At 56.7% G+C, this 19,163-nt stretch overlaps 1 protein-coding gene across 9 annotated transcripts in view; it reads left to right on the forward strand.

Annotated features, from left to right (window-relative positions):
* Nucleotides 1–16,195, forward strand: part of KIZ (kizuna centrosomal protein) — a 119,578-nt gene extending 103,383 nt beyond the window's left edge. For 4 of the 9 annotated variants that reach the window (XM_082047597.1, XM_082047598.1, XM_082047599.1 and 1 more), the window contains 2 exons: nt 6,344–6,443; nt 15,722–16,195. In XM_082047597.1, the coding sequence (XP_081903723.1) occupies nt 6,344–6,443; nt 15,722–16,052 (431 nt within the window). In that variant the 3' untranslated portion in view covers nt 16,053–16,195. Of the gene's footprint in view, nt 1–3,013; nt 3,727–6,343; nt 6,444–15,721 lie in introns of those variants that run through there. The other 5 variants (XM_082047596.1, XR_014183528.1, XM_082047601.1 and 2 more) reach the window with 5 other exon arrangements.
* Nucleotides 16,196–19,163: the final 2,968 nt, after the last annotated feature.

A 19,163-nucleotide genomic window follows, 5' to 3' on the forward strand; every position in this document is an offset into this window, starting at 1 on the left:
GGTCTGATCACTGCGGCTTTGAAATGGGTTTCATTATGGTGTGTTCACATCCAGAAGTCACAAGCTGGTGTGAAGATGAGAGCAAGGAAGAAAGCGCGGTCGAAAAGATTCCTATTACAGGTAGAAGTCACGGCTGCATATTAACCTCGAATCCAGTATTCAACTTGATTATATAATCAAAACATGGCATTTTAGTGGTCTGAGTCCACTAATAGTGAGTAAATTCAGCTACTACATACTGAGCGCAAAGATTAAACATAAGATCATAAAGTCCACGCTCATGTTAACATAAACCAAGATGGAAAATAACAGTGCCTATTTAATTCCTTGTAATCATGTTATACATTTAAACCGTGTGAATATCCTGTCATTGAGCCTTTCAGGTCCCGCTATCGGTGTTACAAAGGTCAGCCTCCGTGGGGAAGATGCAGTAATTATACAGCAAGCTACAGATGTTGCTGATTTGATTCTTTTATTTTCTCGAGTAATTGAATGTGTATCATTAGAATAAGCGCGGGAAGAGCCCCGCTGGCCGTGCCGGTGCCTGTGCCGGTGCCTGTGCCGGTGCCTGTGCCGGTGCCTGTGCCGGTGCCTGTGCCGGTGCCTGTGCCGCGCTCACAACCCACCTGGTAACACCGTGTTTCCCGCAGCGGGGTGTTCTCTCCGCGCGGGGTCCCAAGGTGCCGCTGCTTTTCGGGCCGGGCGTCAGTACCGCATCGGTATTCAGGGCAGGGCTCTTGCAACGAGTCCCAATCTGCTTTTCCCTGATTTTGGAAAGTGCCGGGCGGCTTCCTTATGAATGTTGATGGGTAAGTGTTTATTCATGCAGGTGTGTGCCCCGGCACAAAGGTGCGGGGGCAGCTGCTTATGCAACGCTCGCGGTTGCTTTCGGCTCTTTACGGCTTCAGAATAGCCTGTCTGCCGGGGAGCAATTCATTTCTCTATAGAGGTTTTCCTCTGCTGCTTTTCGAGCCTCATTTGCAGCTGAAATATAAACGTGTGCTGCTGGTATTCCTGAATTATACTGCAGCAATGATATTCCTATGTTAGTCCAATAAAACTTAGATGTATTTTCTTTTTCTAGAGAGTAGAATGCTTTCTATTTTCCTGCTTCTTAAAGTGTTCTTTGGTCACACGTGACAACATATTTTAAAACATGGATGGCATTGATTTTTCAGAGGAATTAAAAGCTAGATGTGTATTTTTCATGAAACAACACACTTCTCACTTGAAAATTAATCTAAAACTTAGCACGTCTTGGTGTTGGCTTCCTGTTGTTTGTAAGTGGAGAGATTGGAGTAGGAGGGGGAGGGACGGGAGCAGCGCCGGCAGCGGTGGCTCCTCCAGCGCGAGTGGCTCAGGGGGGTGCTGGCCCCGCGCTCCCATCTCCCGATGCCAGCGCCTCTGCTTTGCTTCTCCCACCTGCAATTTTGGCTCGGCAGTGCTGGTTTTAGCGGTGGCTCTTCGTACAGATCTGTCGGGGAAGCCTTGGTCTCAGCTTTCCGTGCTGGGGATGCGCGAGGCCGCTGCCTGCAGTGGGTGGCACTCGCGTCCCCTTCTCCCGCGGGTTTCTGGCCCCGTGGCCGTGCGAACACGGGCATGTGTTGGTGCCGCGGAGCTCTGCCCAGCCCCGTGCTGGTGCCCATCACTCCCGTTTCAAGCCGCTCTCGGAACGTGCTGTATTTCCGGCTTGCCGCGGTGTGTTTTCGGGAGCCGGCGGTCACGCTGTGTCCAGGAGTGAGGCTTTTCATATCTCACTTGAAAGCAAAGTTGCTCCTTTCAGCTCCGATTCATCTGCAGCCCGTGATCTCCTCCAGGCTTCTCGTTCTCTCCCGGCTCCTCGCCCTTGCAGCCTGTTGCTTTTTTCCCTTCTGCTCATCATTATTTGCTGCAGACTCTGGCCCTGGAGCACTGAAATTGTTCGGTGCCTAAAACGGAGGCAGCGTCTCTGTGTGTTGTCTTTTAGGCTCAAATGATCGTTTGGCGGTTTGGCTTTGTGCTTTTAGATGAACCGATATTTAATGTCCATTCTATAGGTGACCATCTTGCTGTACAACTTCTTCTAAGCTTAAGGGGTACAAACTTTGGGTTTTTTTCAGTACTTGCTGCATTCTTTAAGGGCTTTAAGAGTTGGTTTGGAAGCCTTGGGGCTCCTGGGTTTTGATGGACTTGCCAGTGAGGGATGTGCTTCCAAACAGCCTCTGTGCTGGCGCTTCACAAGTGCTGCTGTGGGCTTGCTTTATTCGCCGTCTCCTCCAGAAGAGAAGAACTGACCCGTGCGTTGATGCGGCTGTTCTGTGGGTGTCGAGCGGTGTTTGTGTGGGGAGAAGGTCTGTGCTGGCGCAGCGGGGTGTCCCCAGGGCTGGGCTGTGGGACACAGTGCGGGACGCCGCTGGTCCCGGTCCCTGTCCCCAGGCCACGCTGGGCTGTGTGACACAGTGCGGGGCGCCGCTGGTCCCTGTCCCCAGGGCTGGGCTGTGGGACACAGTGCGGGACGCCGCTGGTCCCTGTCCCTGTCCCCAGGGCTGGGCTGTGGGACACAGTGCGGGACACTGCTGGTCCCTGTCCCCAGGGCTGGGCTGTGGGACACAGTGCGGGACACCGCTGGTCCCTGTCCCCAGGGCTGGGCTGTGTGACACAGTGCGGGACACCGCTGGTCCCTGTCCCCAGGGCTGGGCTGTGTGACACAGTGCGGGACGCCGCTGGTCCCTGTCCCCAGGGCTGGGCTGTGTGACACAGTGCGGGACGCCGCTGGTCCCTGTCCCCAGGGCTGGGCTGTGTGACACAGTGCGGGACGCCGCTGGTCCCTGTCCCCAGGGCTGGGCTGTGTGACACAGTGCGGGACGCCGCTGGTCCCCGTCCCTGTCCCCAGGGCTGGGCTGTGTGACACAGTGCGGGACGCCGCTGGTCCCCGTCCCTGTCCCCAGGCCACGCTGGGCTGCCTTGGGGACGGTCCCACCAGCGAGGAGCTGCCTATTAACAGCCTATTAACAGCGGTCTCGTTTTACGCCAGGTTGTGTGGGGCTAGAGGAGGATTTGTGGACTCGTTCTCTCCATGGATGCTTTGTTTTTTTACCTTGGCAAGACATGTAAAAGAGATTGTTCAGCTTTTTGCTCTTCCTGAGGTAGGTGAACACCGTGATATTAAATAGGATAAAAATACATTGTTTGCTGTTTTGCTGGATGGCTCTTTAAGACTCTCATTTATGAGCAGGAACTGCTGATTTTATTGAAGGGGCAGGTTTGTTAAATGTAACAAAACCAGATTCTCTCTCTACCCTTCATTTATGTCATTGATTTAATTAGATGTTAAAGCTCTAAACCATTTTAATAAAAATGGTGTTACTTCTCCACTCATCAGGCTTCACTTTCACAACATCTCGAACGTCACCTTCCATCTGCTCTCCAGGTATAAAATCTGTTATGTTGAAGGAGGAAAAACCCTCTTAAGAAGAGGAAAAAAAAAAGAATATCAGCCCTTCTTTATATATCATAGGGGAACATGAAAGGGCACAACGCCAATTCTGCTTTCCTTTTTAGGTCACCAGTAATGAGCCAATAATCCCGCCGGCGCTTTCCCGTGCCCACGCGTCCTTCCCGGTGAGGTCTTGCTTTGAGCTTGAAGTTAAAAGGTTCCCGAGGTTCCACTTGGAGTGCACTAATAAAGGCATTAATAAGTCCACCCAACTTTTCGCTTCATTTGATATCAACCCATTCGCAGCTGCTGTTACCAGAAAAGTTCATCCGCCCGGGATTAATCGCTGCTGTTGTGGTCCCGCAGAACGAGCGTAGGACGGTGTAAAACTGCACGTTTTGCTTAAATTGGTTTGGATTGCGTACTCCTGCAGGTGACATTTCACACGGCTCGGCTGACGTTCCTGGAAGACCTCAGCTCAGCATTTCCCATGTCTGCTGGTCATCCCCGCGTCTGTTCTTGAGAAGACGGCATCGTAGGCTGGTCTATTGTTACAATAAGAGTATTTCATCCTTTTTTGCATTTAAAGGAAGGGAGGAGATACTTGTTGGTATGTGACCCACCTCGGGGTACTGGTTGTGGCAGTGTTTGGCTCAGGTTTTCATCTGGGTGTTTTTCCATCTCTTTGCTCTCCAAAGAGCGCATCCCTCTGTGGGGTTTGCGCTCTCCTTTCTCTTCTCTCGGGATGCAAGTTCTCCGCTCTCTGGGGCGTGTTAGAGTTCTGGTTGGCACGGGAGCTGCCAGGACGCGCGGGTGGGAGCGCCGTGACCATTGCCGGGGTGGTTGCCCAACAAGCTGCAGGCCCGGCCCGGCCTGGCCCTCTCCAGGCGCTGCTGACTGTGGAGTGTAGCGACAGCTGCAGTACCCAAGCTGCTAACTGCTGCATTGTTGATAAAAGCAAAGCTCCTCTCGCTTGCATACGCGAGGAAGATGCAGGTACGTGTCTGGGCTGCGTCTGCAGAAGCACCCCCAGCTACCTCTGTTTGCATACGGGATTGTTGATTGTGTTTTGAAATAATGGATGATGGCTCCTGAGTGGTGTAGGGAGAGCTCCCGTTCCTCTCCCAGTAGAGCGGTACCTACTACTTCTGCCGCTTGCTTACGCACTTCTCACTTGGGCTGAAGGTTTTGGTTTTGCTCACGAGCGGCGCGGGCTGTGTGTGAACCCGCGACGAGCACAGCGGGGTCTCCTTCCCAGCCTGCTCCTGGAAAACCAGCAGCCTCACGGGTTTCCTTTCCCATCTGCAGACATGCAGGGTCAAGCGCCTGGAGATCGTTCATAGGAAGGCGATTTGGTGCCTGCAGGTGACTCTCCTAGTGCTGGTTTTGGTGTTGAGCAGCGTGGGGCTCTTCCTTGTGAGAGAGGCGGCACAGGTAGCGAAATGGAAATGCTGCAAGCGCAAGGCCAAGAGCTGCCTTCGCTCTTCCTTTGCAGACAATTGCATCGTGTCACTTCTTTTGCTGCTGAAGTGGTTGGCTGTAAATTAACAGATGCTGCAACCTCAGCCATAGTGGGGACACATGGAGTAAAGTCCATCTTCTCTGTGCTGGTCCAGTACGTTCTGGGTCAGAGATCACTTCAGCTGTTCGGCAGAGCCAGATAACGGTGGCTCATTATGCACCGACGGTGGGTTTTTCCTGGAATTGGTCGCTAATGAAGAAAACCACGCCCGTTTTGTTCAGAACAAAATCATGTAAGCCGACAAAAAGCTGCTTCGACCTGTGCTGACTGCACAACGAGTTCAAAGCTGGCGAGCGGAGTGTGTGTGATTGAGGGGTGTCGGGTCCCGTGCGGGTCCGAGCGGGCGGAACGGCGCGTGGGGAGGAGGAGCCGGCAGAGCTGCGTTGGTGGGACACGCTGCCCGTTCGCTGCGGCTTTGCTGGAGCCGCTGGGTGAAGGACTTGTCGTTCTGAGCACCCCAAGTGGAGCTTCGAGCCTGGTGTGATGGAGTTCGTTCAGCTGCGTCCGCAGCACGGGGCGTCCAGCCTGGCTTGGGCCGTCCAGCCCGGCTCGGTGCTCGGGGTGCCCGGCCCGGCTCGGTGCTTGGCCAGTGCCAACAATTAGGCCTTGTTTATCGTTTCACTAATATATATATCTCTATATGCAAAGTAGCCTTTTAAGTGGGATCTGTACTTGAGCGTCGTGTTCTTTGGAAATGAGTACAAAGATGAGCAATTGTGCAATTCCAGTGAATGAATTAATTTACCTCCTGTTTTGTTTTTTAAGTCAATCTACAGAATGGGAATGAGATACACAGGGCGGGGAAGGAAGGAAGGAAAACCATGGATAAAGGAGTTTGGAATAGTTGAGTGTTTGGCTGTTTAAGGCATAAAAATCCCAAGATTTGTGTCTCCCAAATGCAGCTCTGTTGCAAGATAATGGTTGAAAATACTGCTGTGTCAAATAACACCAGCAGAACTGTAACTGTCTGAAACAATGGGCGTTTAAGGGGAAGGAGAATGAAAATAGCCTGGCTTCCCGATTAACTAAAGTAAATGAGAACTTGAGCATTAAAAAAACCCAAGTAAGACTTCAGCAATCCCTTAAGTTTTGCTTAGAGTTGCCATGACGCAATATGGCTCGTAAGAGAATCTGTGTTTGCTCTTTTTTCCCAAAACGGGCTAAAATGTGCCAAACCATCACTATTCAGCAGCAATCATCATCCCATAACTTGATCAGCAGCAAGGGCGGCTGTTTTCCCCTGGGTTTCCCCAGTTTCCACCTGGCTGTGCAGACAGCTGTGCGGCTGCTGGGGCTGGGGCTGGGGCTGGGGCTGGGGCTGGGGCTGGGGCTGGGGCTGGGGCTGGGGCTGGGCCCTGGGTTGCAGCCCCTGCTGGAAGCTGACAGCTGTTGCTCTCACTTTGCAGGCCGGGGTGCTGGCGATAACGGCTCCAAAGCAAAAAGAAGCCAAGAAATGCGTTTGGAAACCAGTTCTTCCTCAAATGAAAGGAGCCCTCCCTTCCCAAGGTAAAGCTGTTCAATCCTTTAACACTTGAAATGCTGTAGAATGAGAAACACACAGAGAAAACCACTGAAGCTCCAATTATTTTATTTTATTTTACTCGTTTTGGGGTTAAGGTTCGTATTTGTTTATGTAATGAAACCTCTTGAAGTTTGGTACACCTCAGAAAATATTTGCGCCAAAGGCAAGTATTGTTTTGCAGCTGTTGTTTTCTCATTTTCAGACTCAATTGCCGTGTCAGTGAAGCACAAATGAGCGCGTCCAGCTGCTCTCAGTGGGGCTGCTCGGGGGCCACACAATGGGGCCGGGCAGGAGCGGGGCGGGCAGAGAACACTGATTCTTCCAGAAATAGAGCGCTGGGTTCCTCCTCCTGCGCCTGGACAGCGCTTTGCACGGGCTGGGGGCCGTATTGGATCCGGGGGTATTTATAATGCATCTTGCTTGCTTTCAGGAGATGTTTGATTAATGGCCTCGCACGTACCAAGGGGTGCAGTTTGTTCTTCTTTAAAAGCGGAAAAACCATAAAGCATTGTGTTTTGCGGGGTGGTTGTGTGTGTTGTGAAGTGCAGCGGCTGCCTTGGGTCCCTGCGCGGCTCTGTTGGCCGTTCTCTGTGTTCGGGAGCAGGCGGGTCTGTGTGTACCCAGCGGTGCTGCTGCGGCTCCGGCTGCGCTGCCACGTGTTCAACCTGTTGTTCTGAAGCTTCTTTACACCGTTACCGATGGGCTCAGTTTGGATATGAGACACAACTCCAGTTCTGCAAACTTTGTCTAAAAATCACAGTGTCATAATTCTTCCAGTCCCGTAACTAAAGCGAAGCTGTGATATGGTATTGATGGATGACGTTCATGCTTTTGTTTAGGATTAATTCTTACAGTTTATGTTCAAGCTATTTTTGTTTGTTTTCCCAGTTTGTCCAGAACTTTCATTGTTGCAAATGGTGCTACCTTACGCTATGAAATGCAAGAGTGCTCCTGTATATGTATTTTTAAACATTCAGATTGTAGCCATTGACTGAAGGCCCTTGTGGAGCCGTGGCGGTGGGGGGACGTGGAGCCGTGGCGGTGGGGGGACGTGGAGCCGTGGCGGTGGGGGGACGTGGAGCCGTGGCGATTGGGTGACGTGGAGCCGTGGCGGTTGGGTGACAGCCCCGGCCATGGGACACTGTGGGCCACAGAGCAGGCCGGAGCGCAGCAGAGGTTTGCAGGACACCGTGCGGTTCCCTCGCTCTCCGGATCGGGGTTTGCAGGACACCGTGCGGTTCCCTCGCTCTCTGGATCGGGGTTTGCAGGACACCGTGCGGTTCCCTCGCGCTCTGGATCGGGGTTCGCGGGACACCGTGCGGTTCCCTCGCGCTCTGGATCGGGGTTCGCGGGACACCGTGCGGTTCCCTCGCTCTCTGGATCGGGGTTCGCGGGACACCGTGCGGTTCCCTCGCTCTGTGGATCGGGGTTTGCGGGACACCGTGCGGTTCCCTCGCTCTCTGGATCGGGGTTCGCGGGACACCGTGCGGTTCCCTCGCTCTCTGGATCGGGGTTCGCCGGACACCGTGCGGTTCCCTCGCTCTCCGGATCAGGGTCTGCAGGACACGGCGCAGTTCCCTCGCTCTCCGGATCGGGGTCTGCAGGACACCGTGCGGTTCCCTCACTCTCCGGATCAGGGTCTGCAGGACACCGTGCGGTTCCCTCGCTCTCCGGATCAGGGTCTGCGGGACACCGTGCGGTTCCCTCGCTCTCTGGATCGGGGTTTGCAGGACACGGTGCGGTTCCCTCGCTCTCCGGATCCGGGTTTGCAGGACACGGTGCGGTTCCCTCGCTCTCCGGATCCAGGTTTGCGGGACACGGTGCGGTTCCCTCGCTCTCTGGATCGGGGTTTGCGGGACACCATGCGGTTCCCTCGCTCTCTGGATGGGGGTTCGCGGGACACCGTGCGGTTCCCTCGCTCTCCGGATCGGGGTTCGCGGGACACCGTGCGGTTCCCTCGCTCTCCGGATCGGGGTTTGCTGGACACGGTGCGGTTCCCTCGCTCTCCGGATCGGGGTTCGCGGGACACCGTGCGGTTCCCTCGCTCTCCGGATCGGGGTTTGCTGGACACGGTGCGGTTCCCTCGCTCTCCGGATCGGGGTTCGCGGGACACCGTGCGGTTCCCTCGCTCTCTGGATCGGGGTTTACAGGACACCGTGCGGTTCCCTCGCTCTCTGGATCGGGGTTTGCGGGACACCGTGCGGTTCCCTCGCTCTCTGGATCGGGGTTTGCGGGACACGGTGCGGTTCCCTCGCTCTCCGGATCAGGGTTTACAGGACACCGTGCGGTTCCCTCGCTCTCTGGATCGGGGTTCGCGGGACACCGTGCGGTTCCCTCGCTCTCTGGATCGGGGTTTGCGGGACACGGTGCGGTTCCCTCGCTCTCCGGATCGGGGTTTGCGGGACACGGTGCGGTTCCCTCGCTCTCTGGATCGGGGTTTGCGGGACACGGTGCGGTTCCCTCGCTCTCTGGATCGGGGTTTACGGGACACCGTGCGGTTCCCTCGCTCTCCGGATCGGGGTTTGCGGGACACCGTGCGGTTCCCTTGCTCTCTGGATCGGGGTTTGCGGGACACCGTGCGGTTCCCTCGCTCTCTGGATCGGGGTTTGCGGGACACGGTGCGGTTCCCTCGCTCTCCGGATCGGGGTTTACAGGACACCGTGCGGTTCCCTCGCTCTCTGGATCGGGGTCTGCGGGACACCGTGCGGTTCCCTCGCTCTCTGGATCGGGGTTTGCAGGACACGGCGCGGTTCCCTCGCTCTCCGGATCGGGGTTTACAGGACACCGTGCGGTTCCCTCGCTCTCTGGATCGGGGTTTACAGGACACCGTGCGGTTCCCTCGCTCTCCGGATCGGGGTTTACAGGACGCCGTGCGGTTCCCTCACTCGCGCTGTGCCGGCCGCAGTCACTCCTGGGCTTTATTGCTTTTACAAGTGGTCTCGAAACGCGCTACTTGAGAATCCCCGTAACTGTGCGGGGCTGCGCCGGGACTTTTATAAATTCTTCTTTGGCGCGATTTGTCACCGAGCTGATGAGTGACCCCGGCAAGGACCCCGCTGGACCCAAACACAAAACATGGCTCCTCTGATGTCCTCCAGACAATAATTATGATGTGCCAGTTAAGCCCAAACTACAGCTGAGGGATTTTACTTTAAAGCGGAGGCTCGGGCGCAAAAATGCATTTATAGCTCTTTGTCTGGCACCTCATTATGTGTGGGCCTGATTCATTAAGTAATTGGTTTGCAGTTGTTTACATGAGTATTAAGGCTTTCTATTCAGCGGCCTTTGAGAGATACATTGTGCAAATGTTGCATGTTATGAATGCGCAATGAGGGGCCGGGGCCCGGTCCCATTGGCCAAACACTGCGCTCTCTTGAAAAGCAGGAGAAAGAGATTGGGTGCTGCTTTGCATAGCAATGACTTTCTTAATAAGCTTTACAGATTAATACACACAAGCTATAAAAGATGCAAAGAGATACTCTTAGCACATTTATACATGCTCATTTCACTATTATGGTACTGGAGACGGGAAGAATTGAGGGCTTTCATATTCGCTTTTTCAGTGCATGTCTTCAGTGCATGAGACTTAATAGAATCCGATGTTTATTGTATTATAAATCACGGGGAAGTAGGCAGATCTGCAACAGTTTATTATTAAAGATTCTTTCAATGTAAATCTTTTTCTGCCATTGTATTTCCTACAGCAAAATCATTTTGTGGTTGAGTGGGGATGAAAGGCATAATGTACGAAGGAGTGAGTCTTAATAGGAAGCTGCTCTCCGAGTAAAGACCACTTGTTCCCTTTTGTTCGGCGGTGCATGCCAGAGCTTCCTCTGCTCAGCAATGTCCTCCTGCTCGGCCCAGCTGCAAAGCGCTTCTCCTGCCTTGACGTTACCGGGAGAGCGTTCACGGCGCGGGGATGCGGCTCCGGCTGGAGCGGCTGGCGCTCTGCAGCGCCCTGAAGGACGCGCTTGCTCGGGGACGGCATCGGGAGGCAGGAGCGGTGTCCCCGGCGCTGTGTGTGGCATCGCCGGCGCTGCAGCGGTGGCCGCGGCCGGTGGGGGTCACTCGCTTGCTGGGTAATTCCCCGCCTTGGAGGCGAGCAGTTGATGGCTTTCTTTTACTTGTTTGCACCGTCTCATTGCAAAATAATCTGGAGATTAAAGTTGCGTCATCAACTGAGAACCAAAGAGCAATTTTAATTTGTGAGGACATAAACATGGCGTAAAGTATTTTAAACTTCGATTAATCTGTCTTCCGGAAGAAATCCAGCCTGGTTTTCAGTCGAAAGCTGCCCGTGCCAAACACAGATGCAATGATATGCAAATAAAAATGGGCAGATTATAATTCATCCTCTTAATTATTCTTGGGGGCGATGTTCTGCAGCGGGTGCGCCGAGGTGTCCTGGCCAGCGGGGGGCACTCGGGCTCCGCGCGTCCCCAGCAGAACCGGTGGGACACCAGCAGAACCGGTGGGCCACCGCGCGTCCCCAGCAGAACCGGTGGGCCACCGCGCGTCCCCAGCAGAACCGGTGGGCCACCGCGCGTCCCCAGCAGAACCGGTGGGACACCAGCGGAACCGGTGGGGCACCGCGCGTCCCCAGCGGAACCGGTGGGGCACCGCGCGTCCCCAGCGGAACCGGTGGGGCACCGCGCGTCCCCCAGCGGAACCGGTGGGGCACCGCACGTCCCCCAGCGGAACCGGTGGGCCACCGCGCGTCCCCCAGCGGAACCGGTGGGCCACCGCGCGTCCCCCAGCGGAACCGGTGGGCCACCGCGCGTCCCCCAGCGGAACCGGTGGGCCACCGCGCGTCCCCCAGCGGAACCGGTGGGCCACCGCGCGTCCCCCAGCGGAACCGGTGGGCCACCGCACATCCCCCAGCGGAACCGGTGGGCCACCGCACATCCCCCAGCGGAACCGGTGGGCCATGGCCGAGCTGGCTGGGCGCAGCCCGCCCTGTCCGGGGTGCGGCAGCGCTCAGGGCTGCGCTGCCAGGGCTGTGGGGCAGCGGCAGAGATGCAGCGGGGACCCAGCCGTGTCCCGCGGGTGTATCCTCCCGCACCTCGGCTCTCTGAGCCCTCCCAGAAGCAGCTGACTGTAAATTCAGGCAATCTTCTGATGTTATGGTGTTTCTGCGCAGTTTCCTAAGCCCTACCGCGCAGCGGGTGCAGGAGCAGCGCCGTTGCAGCAGGATGCTCTGAATATCGGCGAGGAATGGCTGGATTGTGGGCAGAGGCAACAGCGTCTCCCCAAACCCGCTGCCTTTGTGCAGAGGAAATCGAGTTTACTCCTGCACCGAGGTACAGCTAAACACAGAATGGTCTGAAACGTAACTCAGTCTACATATTTGCATCCTAAACCAAACATATTTACAGTGTCATTACTTAAATTCGATAGTATGACTGCAGTTGTGGCGTGGTGAATGGAGTGCTTGGTCTGTCCCGACCTCCCAGGCTGGGGACACCCATTCCCAGTCAATCTCACCCCCATCCGCAACTCTGCGTCCTCACAGCTTGCCGGGGAGAAGCTTCCTCGCTTCTCTCGCTGAGGTTAATTAGCAATTAGCAGCACCCTGCCCGAAAGCAGCACGGGTTTGTGTTGGGGTCTGGGCAGCGTGCGGGCGTCCGTGTTCCCTCGGCTGCTGCACTCGCCGTTTTCTGATAAAACTTGCCATTTGGGAGTTGTTATTCCATCCTGGTGCCCGGGTGGGGTTTGCTGGGGTGGGTTTGGCTCAGTTCCCCCTCCCCTTGATGTTTGATTAGTTTTGTGTCTTTTTTTTCATTGGCAATTGTTGTTTTAGTTTTTTCACTGTGTTTGGGTCTTTTCTTCACTTGACACTAAAACATGAAGGTTCAACAGGTGCTTTAGCAGAAGCTCCTGAGGCTGCAGGAATCGTTCTCTGCTGTTTTCAGTGACCACCTCCAGTCACTTGGCTCTTGTCGCTCTGGCGTTTTCCTCTTCATATTAATTTTCTTTGCAGAGGGAAAAATATTTTCTTGGAGCTTTTCTTGCTGCAGCATCTCCGACACAAAAAGGCTGTTTCATCAGAGTGAAGGAGAGATTAAAAGGCCCTTTGAAGTGAAACTGGTTTGGGTTTTTTCTTTGTTAGAGCCTAGGTTCAGTTTGGAATTATTTTAGGGAAGCAGTAAATGTGTAAATGGATACGGAAGGGTCACGGCGGGGATTAGTCGAGGCGGTGGAACCGGCCTTCTCCATTTGTGCCCCTCCAGTTTCTCGGCGGAGGTCCGCGCGGTCATTGTGTGCTCGGCACACCAGATGATAACTTCCATGATTGAATTTGCCCATTTCTGAATACAAATGCGGGGCGGCGCGGGGCTCGTCTTGCATCTTATCAGCCGTGACTAACGCTTCAGCCGCCGTCCAGCGTTCCGTCCCCGTTACAGCGCTGCCGTGCCGCGCTCTCCGGTTGGCGGAGCTGCGATTGCCAGCGGCCGAGCTCCGCTCTCCCGGCTCCCCGGGCGTTTCTCCGGTGCCCGCAGCCTCTGTGCCGAACCTCTGCTGACGCAGAATCGACGGCTCCGTGCTGCTCGCGGAGCGAATCCGGAGCGTGGAGGGTGAACCCCCACAAACGGGGGGGGTTTGGAGAGCACAGACATCCACCTGCCCCCCTCCCGTCAGCACTGACCCTTCTCTTTGTAGGAAGGTGTCCAGCCCTTCCCCAGCCACGGTGGTCCTTGTCACCACCCCGGGACCAGCCCTCTCGTGCTGGACGTGGGCTGGGACTGCGGGGCAAAGCGGAGCAAACCTTCCCTTGCGGGACCTGCCGCGGCTGCGCGAGAGGCCCCGGCGCCTCCGTTCTCAACGAGGGGAGACGGCGGAGGCGGCGGACGCCCGGTCCCGTCCCGCCGGGCTCCCGGCACTGTGCCACCTGCCCCACGCGTCACCCCGCGCTCTGGAGCGCAGCAACAAGTGCGCGTGGCTCTGCGCCCGGGGAGGCTCCGCGCGGCGCCGGAGCCGCCACCTCTAGAGCGCTCTGCCGGGCTGGGGTGCGCGGGCAGCTCCGGGAGCTCCCGCCCAAACCAGCAGCGGTGCAGGGTGCGCTCAGCGGTGCGGGGGGCGCTCAGCGGTGCAGGGTGCGCTCAGCGGTGCGGGGCGCTCAGCGGTGTGGGGCGCTCAGCGGTGCAGGGCGCACTCAGCGGTGCAGGGCGCGCTCAGCGATGCAGGGCGCGCTCAGCGGTGCGGGGCGCTCAGCGGTGCGGGGCGCTCAGCGGTGCAGGGTGCGCTCAGCGGTGCGGGGCGCTCAGCGGTGTGGGGCACTCAGCGGTGCAGGGCGCGCTCAGCGATGCAGGGCGCGCTCAGCGGTGCGGGGCGCTCAGCGGTGCGGGGTGCGCTCAGCGGTGCGGTGCACTCAGCAGGGCACTCAGCGGTGCGGGGTGCGCTCAGCGGTGCGGGGCGCTCAGCGGTGCGGGGTGCGCTCAGCGGTGCGGGGCGGTGCGGGGCGCTCAGCGGTGCGGGGCGGTCGGGGCGTTCAGCGGTGCAGGGTGCGCTCAGCGGTGCGGGGTGCTCAGCGGTGCGGGGTGCTCGGTGGTGCAGGGTGCGCTCAGCGGTGCGGGGTGCTCAGCGGTGCGGGGCGCTCAGCGGTGCAGGGTGCGCTCAGCGGTGCGGGTCGCTCAGCGGTGCGGGGCGCTCAGTGGTGCGGGGCGCTCAGTGGTGCAGGGTGCGCTCAGCGGTGCGGGGTGCGCTCAGCGGTGCGGGGTGCGCTCAGCGGTGCGGTGCGCTCAGCAGGGCGCTCAGCGGTGCGGGGGGCGCTCAGCGGTGCGGGGCGCTCAGTGGGTCGCTCAGCGGTGCGGGGCGCTCAGCGGGTCGCTCAGCGGTGCGGGGCGCTCAGCGCTGCCAGACGCAGCCCAGAGGCTCTGGTTTAACACGCTTCCTGCCAATACCCTCCAGTTAACGTGCCTGAAGGAGCAGCTGGAGTGTAACGCAGTGCGGGTCTGACTCAGGATAAAACGGAAGGCAGTCGGGGGGGTGCAAACAAACCAGATAAACACTGGAAGGCTAACACTTTAAAGTTCCGTACTTTGGGAAATAATAAGTTAATAATTACTTATGTCACACCATTAATACTCAGCTGGTGCTGTTAACTTGTTCCTAGTGATTAAGCCTCAGTTTGGTACCTCGGTTGAACCTGGGCTGTGTTTAATACTCTGTTTCTGGGAGTTTTGATGTATCTGCAAAGAGGGGGATTGTGTGCCGGTGGTGTCCTCAGCTTGTGGGAAGGAACACGGTGCGAACAGTGGGAGCTTTCTGTTGTGTGGCGGTGTCTGAGCGCACTGCAGCGCGGCTCTGCAGCTGCGCCCGCTGGGCCCACTGGTACGAGGAGGCTCTGAGCCGGCTCTGTCTGCGCTCTGCCTTTCTCTATCACCTCCACAAATGCCTCCACAATAGTGGCCAGGATATTTTTAACTCCCCGCTTCAAGCAATTATGTATTAGCTGCCATGTCTTTAAACGAAATGCAGCACACTGCATGAGATTGTTGACAGCTGATTGAGTCCTGTTTTGACTGCAGCAACAGCTTCACATTGCAGGTTGACGTTTGCTTATACCTTACTAGTCTGCACAGTAACGTCACAAATCTCTCCCATTTGATCTTCCTTATGAAAATCCGCTGGAGCTTTAGTTTTAGAGCTTATTGAGGGACTGTTAATATAACAGTTAATTCCCCTCCATCGTTGCCCCTACGCGATTATTTCCCAGCACCAACACAATGCGCACGCTACACACAAAAGATCAAAATGATTCCAGCTTGTTTGAGGGGCTCAAAAGGGCCGGTGCGGCTCAGACACAAGAGCGGCGTTTAGCAGAACAGCGGCGCGGCCGGAGCGGCGCCGGATCAAAGGGGAGGCTGCCGGCGGCCCGGGGGGGCGCGGGAGCTGCGCTCGGCGCTCCGGGGGGGCTTCCAGCGCTCCGGGGGTTGTTTCTGTGCTTCCTCGGTGTTACCTGACGGGCTGCCAAGGGCGGACAGAGCTCTGGTCTGTGCCCGCCGTTCCCTACTGGTGTGAAGCAGGGAGGGACTCTGGTCACCCTGACACCGGGACACGGTCCCTCCCGCCCGCCCATCTCGCCACCGTTTAGAAGACAGAAAGGCGAAGAAACCCATGATAAAAAAGCAGTCACAGCAGTTATTTATTATTTTTTTTAAACAAGCATCTCACAGTTGTGTTGTTGTTGTTTTAAAGTTGACTTACACTCTCTTAATTCCGCGACACTGTGCTGATTATTTGAAATCTTTCTCTTTTACAGGACTGAAACCAAGAAGGGAACGGTGACCGCTATAAAATCCAAAGGTAAGAACCCAGCGTCGCGCTGGTTACAATTAAACATCTCTCCAAGCAGGTCGTGCGTCACTGTACTGAGGAAACGCATGCGTTGCTCCTCACCCCTGCTCCGCGCCGCGCTGGGAGCGGCAGAGCCCTGTGCCCGGGACACAAGTGACACCCACATGGAAAAGCTCTTGTCATTTATTTTTTCCCCCCTCACCCTCAGCTTTCTGGGGCGAATCCGACGACAGCAGCTCCGAGATCGAGGCCGCCTTGCGCCCACAAAGCCACAGCCCAGAAGCAGACGAATTTGATGACTTCTACGATTAAGGTTCCCCCGCTTGCTTTGGGGAAGAAATAACCAATCTGATCAGGTACGTGTTGAGCGCGCCGCTGTCTGAAGCGCGGCTCATCACAAACAAAACAGAAATACAAAATAAATATTCTTTGGTACAATGTGTGGCCTCCTTGTGTGTGTGTGTTCTCGCAGCTGCTACGTGTTCCCCGGTCTGACGGCAGCCCTGCCCCGGGAGCCTCAGCCTCTCTGCGCTGGGTTCCGTTTGGGGATAAATGAAGATGAGTCCCGAGATGTCCCGTGTCACCTCAGGGCTGCCGGTGACCCCCCCGGCAGGGAGCTGCTCCCTCCCTGCGCCCACAGAGCTCGCGGGGCTTGCGGGAAGCGAGCGAGCATTGTGGGTACGCATACATCTGCTGGCATGTTTGATCTTTATCTGCCTCTGCAAGAGATCAAGAAGAAGAAATGCATAAAATGTACATTTGTAATTCGGCACACTTTGGAACAGAGCGGCATTTACATGTGGCGAGCCCCACTGCTTTTCCGCTTTCGCTTGCTTTGTAAAAATCCGCGCTGGCGTTGCTGCGCGGACATCACAGCAGCTGGATGGCTCTGGGAGCTTCATGCATTTTTAATTTCCTCCTTTTAATTCCTTTTATCTAAAATTAAGTTCATTAAACATGAGATTTTCTTTCGAAGGGAGAAACCAGGGGACATATTAAAAAAAAATAAATCTGTTCATCATTACGCTGAGTTCAAAGCAGAAAGCAGCACCCCAATTAAACTCGGCTGCAAAGCAGAGCTGCAGCTTTGAATGCAGGCACCAATCCTTGGGCCCAGTCCATCAAAACCCATTTGAAAATGGTAAAGATATTCAGTTCAATAAAAGAGCGTGTAGTCTGAGACGAGCTCAAGAGCATGGAATGAGGCCCCTGGTGCAGCTGTGCTGGCTCAGCCCGGGGCGACGCCGCAGCGTCGAGTGTTCCCACCGCTGGGACATGGGCTGCGCAGGACGCGTCACCAGGGCTGCTGGCACCCAAGAGTCGACTAAAGGGCTAAAGCCAGGCTTTACTGAAGGTTTAGCGCCCTCCCCGCTGTGCCAGGGTTTCTGTGCCCGCTCAGCCACAGGCTGTTTTGGGTTACGGCTCCTGCGATCCCTCCCACGTAAATCACCCGCGTGTCACCCCACGGGACTCCCCATGTCAGAGCGAGGTTCGTCCAGAAAACGCTCCCCAAACCCGCCACATCCCGCAGCGCCGAGCGACGCCGCTTCCCGACGCCAGCCCGGTTTGCGTCCCCGTGCGCCACACGAGGCGCCCGTCACCGTCCCCTCGGCCCGGCTGCACGCAGCCCTGACAGGTGACAGATGGCGGGAGCTCCGCGCTCTCGGCGCCGCCGCCATCGCCGAGTTCCTCCGGAGCGGCGCCGATTATCCCCGCATTGTGCACAGGCTCATTAGACGCGCAGCATCCTGCCACTCAACTTCATTCTGCTCCTTCACAGCTGTCACCCCGGCAGCCCGGAGATGGTGACAGATGACGGTGACGGACAGGGGCCTGTCGCCCATCCAGCCGTCGCTGATTGACATCAGCGCGCCGCTCAGCTGGGAAACGCTCGAAGGAAAGGGATTTTCAGTCCCACCGTGTACCTGCAACCGCGTGCTGCCGCGCTCCTTTCTCACACGTTGTACACGCACGTTGTGAGGTGAAACTTTGGCTCCTGACCCCGGGAAAAACACGCTGGCACCTGCGGGCAAACAGAGAAACAACAGATATTTATAAGGGCTTTATTTTTTAGCAAAATGTAGATTGACTTTTCAAGGAAACGTTTGTTGCAGTATCAATTTTTTCAGCGCTTGCTTACACAAATCATCGTACAATAAGACGATCGTGATTCTTTCGCTACTGCCACCATTTTCTGCGGGTTGTTTTTTGTTCGGTTGGTTTTCTTTGGCATAATCAGACAAACAACAGGTTGCCCATAAAAACAAGCAGGTATGTTGATGCTAAGCTGCCTGACTCCACACGGGAGCAGCGGGAAACTTCAACCAGGGCACGTTTTGTGAGGAGCAGGTAAAGGACAATCCTTAGCGCCAATATGAAGTTGCTGGGGAAATTTATTCAAGTCACAGATTTTATTAAGAGGAGCGATGACAGAAAATGGCTTAACAGCAGCCAGGAATCACGGGAAACACAATATGGGGTCAATGCGTTCGACAGCGAAGGAGCGGGGTCCCCGTCGCCCCCGCGGCCGCGGCTCGGTGAGCGCTGCTGAGGTTTGTTGTTCTTGTTAATGGTTCCCGGGCTGCCGACGGGCTGGTGCACGGCGATGGACGCCAGAACCTGCCTCGCGCTAATCCCCGCCAATACCCCAACGGTTAATGCCATTTGAGCACCGTCAAACTTAATAGTGTTTGCTTATGCAGCTGCAAAGCGGCGGGACGGGGCTGCTCCGCGCTGCGGGTCAGAGCCGCAGCATCGCGGGGGTGGAGAAGCCCCTCAGGGTGATGGAGCCCAACGTGACCTGCCCCTGCCCCGTGTCCGTCTGTCCCGTCCCTGCCCCGTGTCCTGAGCCTCGTGTCCGTCTGTCCCGTCCCTGCCCCGTGTCCTGAGCCTCGTGTCCGTCTGTCCCGTCCCTGCCCCGTGTCCTGAGCCTCGTGTCCGTCTGTCCCGCCCCTGCCCTGTGTCCTGAGCCTCGTGTCCGTCTGTCCCGCCCCTGCCCCGTGTCCTGAGCCTCGTGTCCGTCTGTCCCGCCCCTGCCCCGTGTCCTGAGCCTCGTGTCCGTCTGTCCTGCCCCTGCCCCGTGTCCTGAGCCTCGTGTCCGTCTGTCCCGCCCCTGCCCCGTGTCCTGAGCCTCGTGTCCGTCTGTCCCGCCCCTGCCCCGTGTCCTGAGCCTCGTGTCCGTCTGTCCCGCCCCTGCCCCGTGTCCTGAGCCTCGTGTCCGTCTGTCCCGCCCTCCAGGGCTGGTGACTCCAGCACTGCCCTGGGCAGCCTGTTCAATGCCCCACAGCCCTTTGGGGAGGAAATTGTTCCCAGATCCAACCTCAGCCTCCCCTGGTGCAACCTGAGGCCGTTTCCTCAGCTCCTGGCGCCTGTTCCGGGGAGCAGAGCCCGCCCCCCGGCTCCAGCTC

This window comes from Streptopelia decaocto, assembly GCF_964273445.1.
Source record: "Streptopelia decaocto genome assembly, chromosome: 3".
Classification (NCBI taxonomy): domain Eukaryota; kingdom Metazoa; phylum Chordata; class Aves; order Columbiformes; family Columbidae; genus Streptopelia; species Streptopelia decaocto.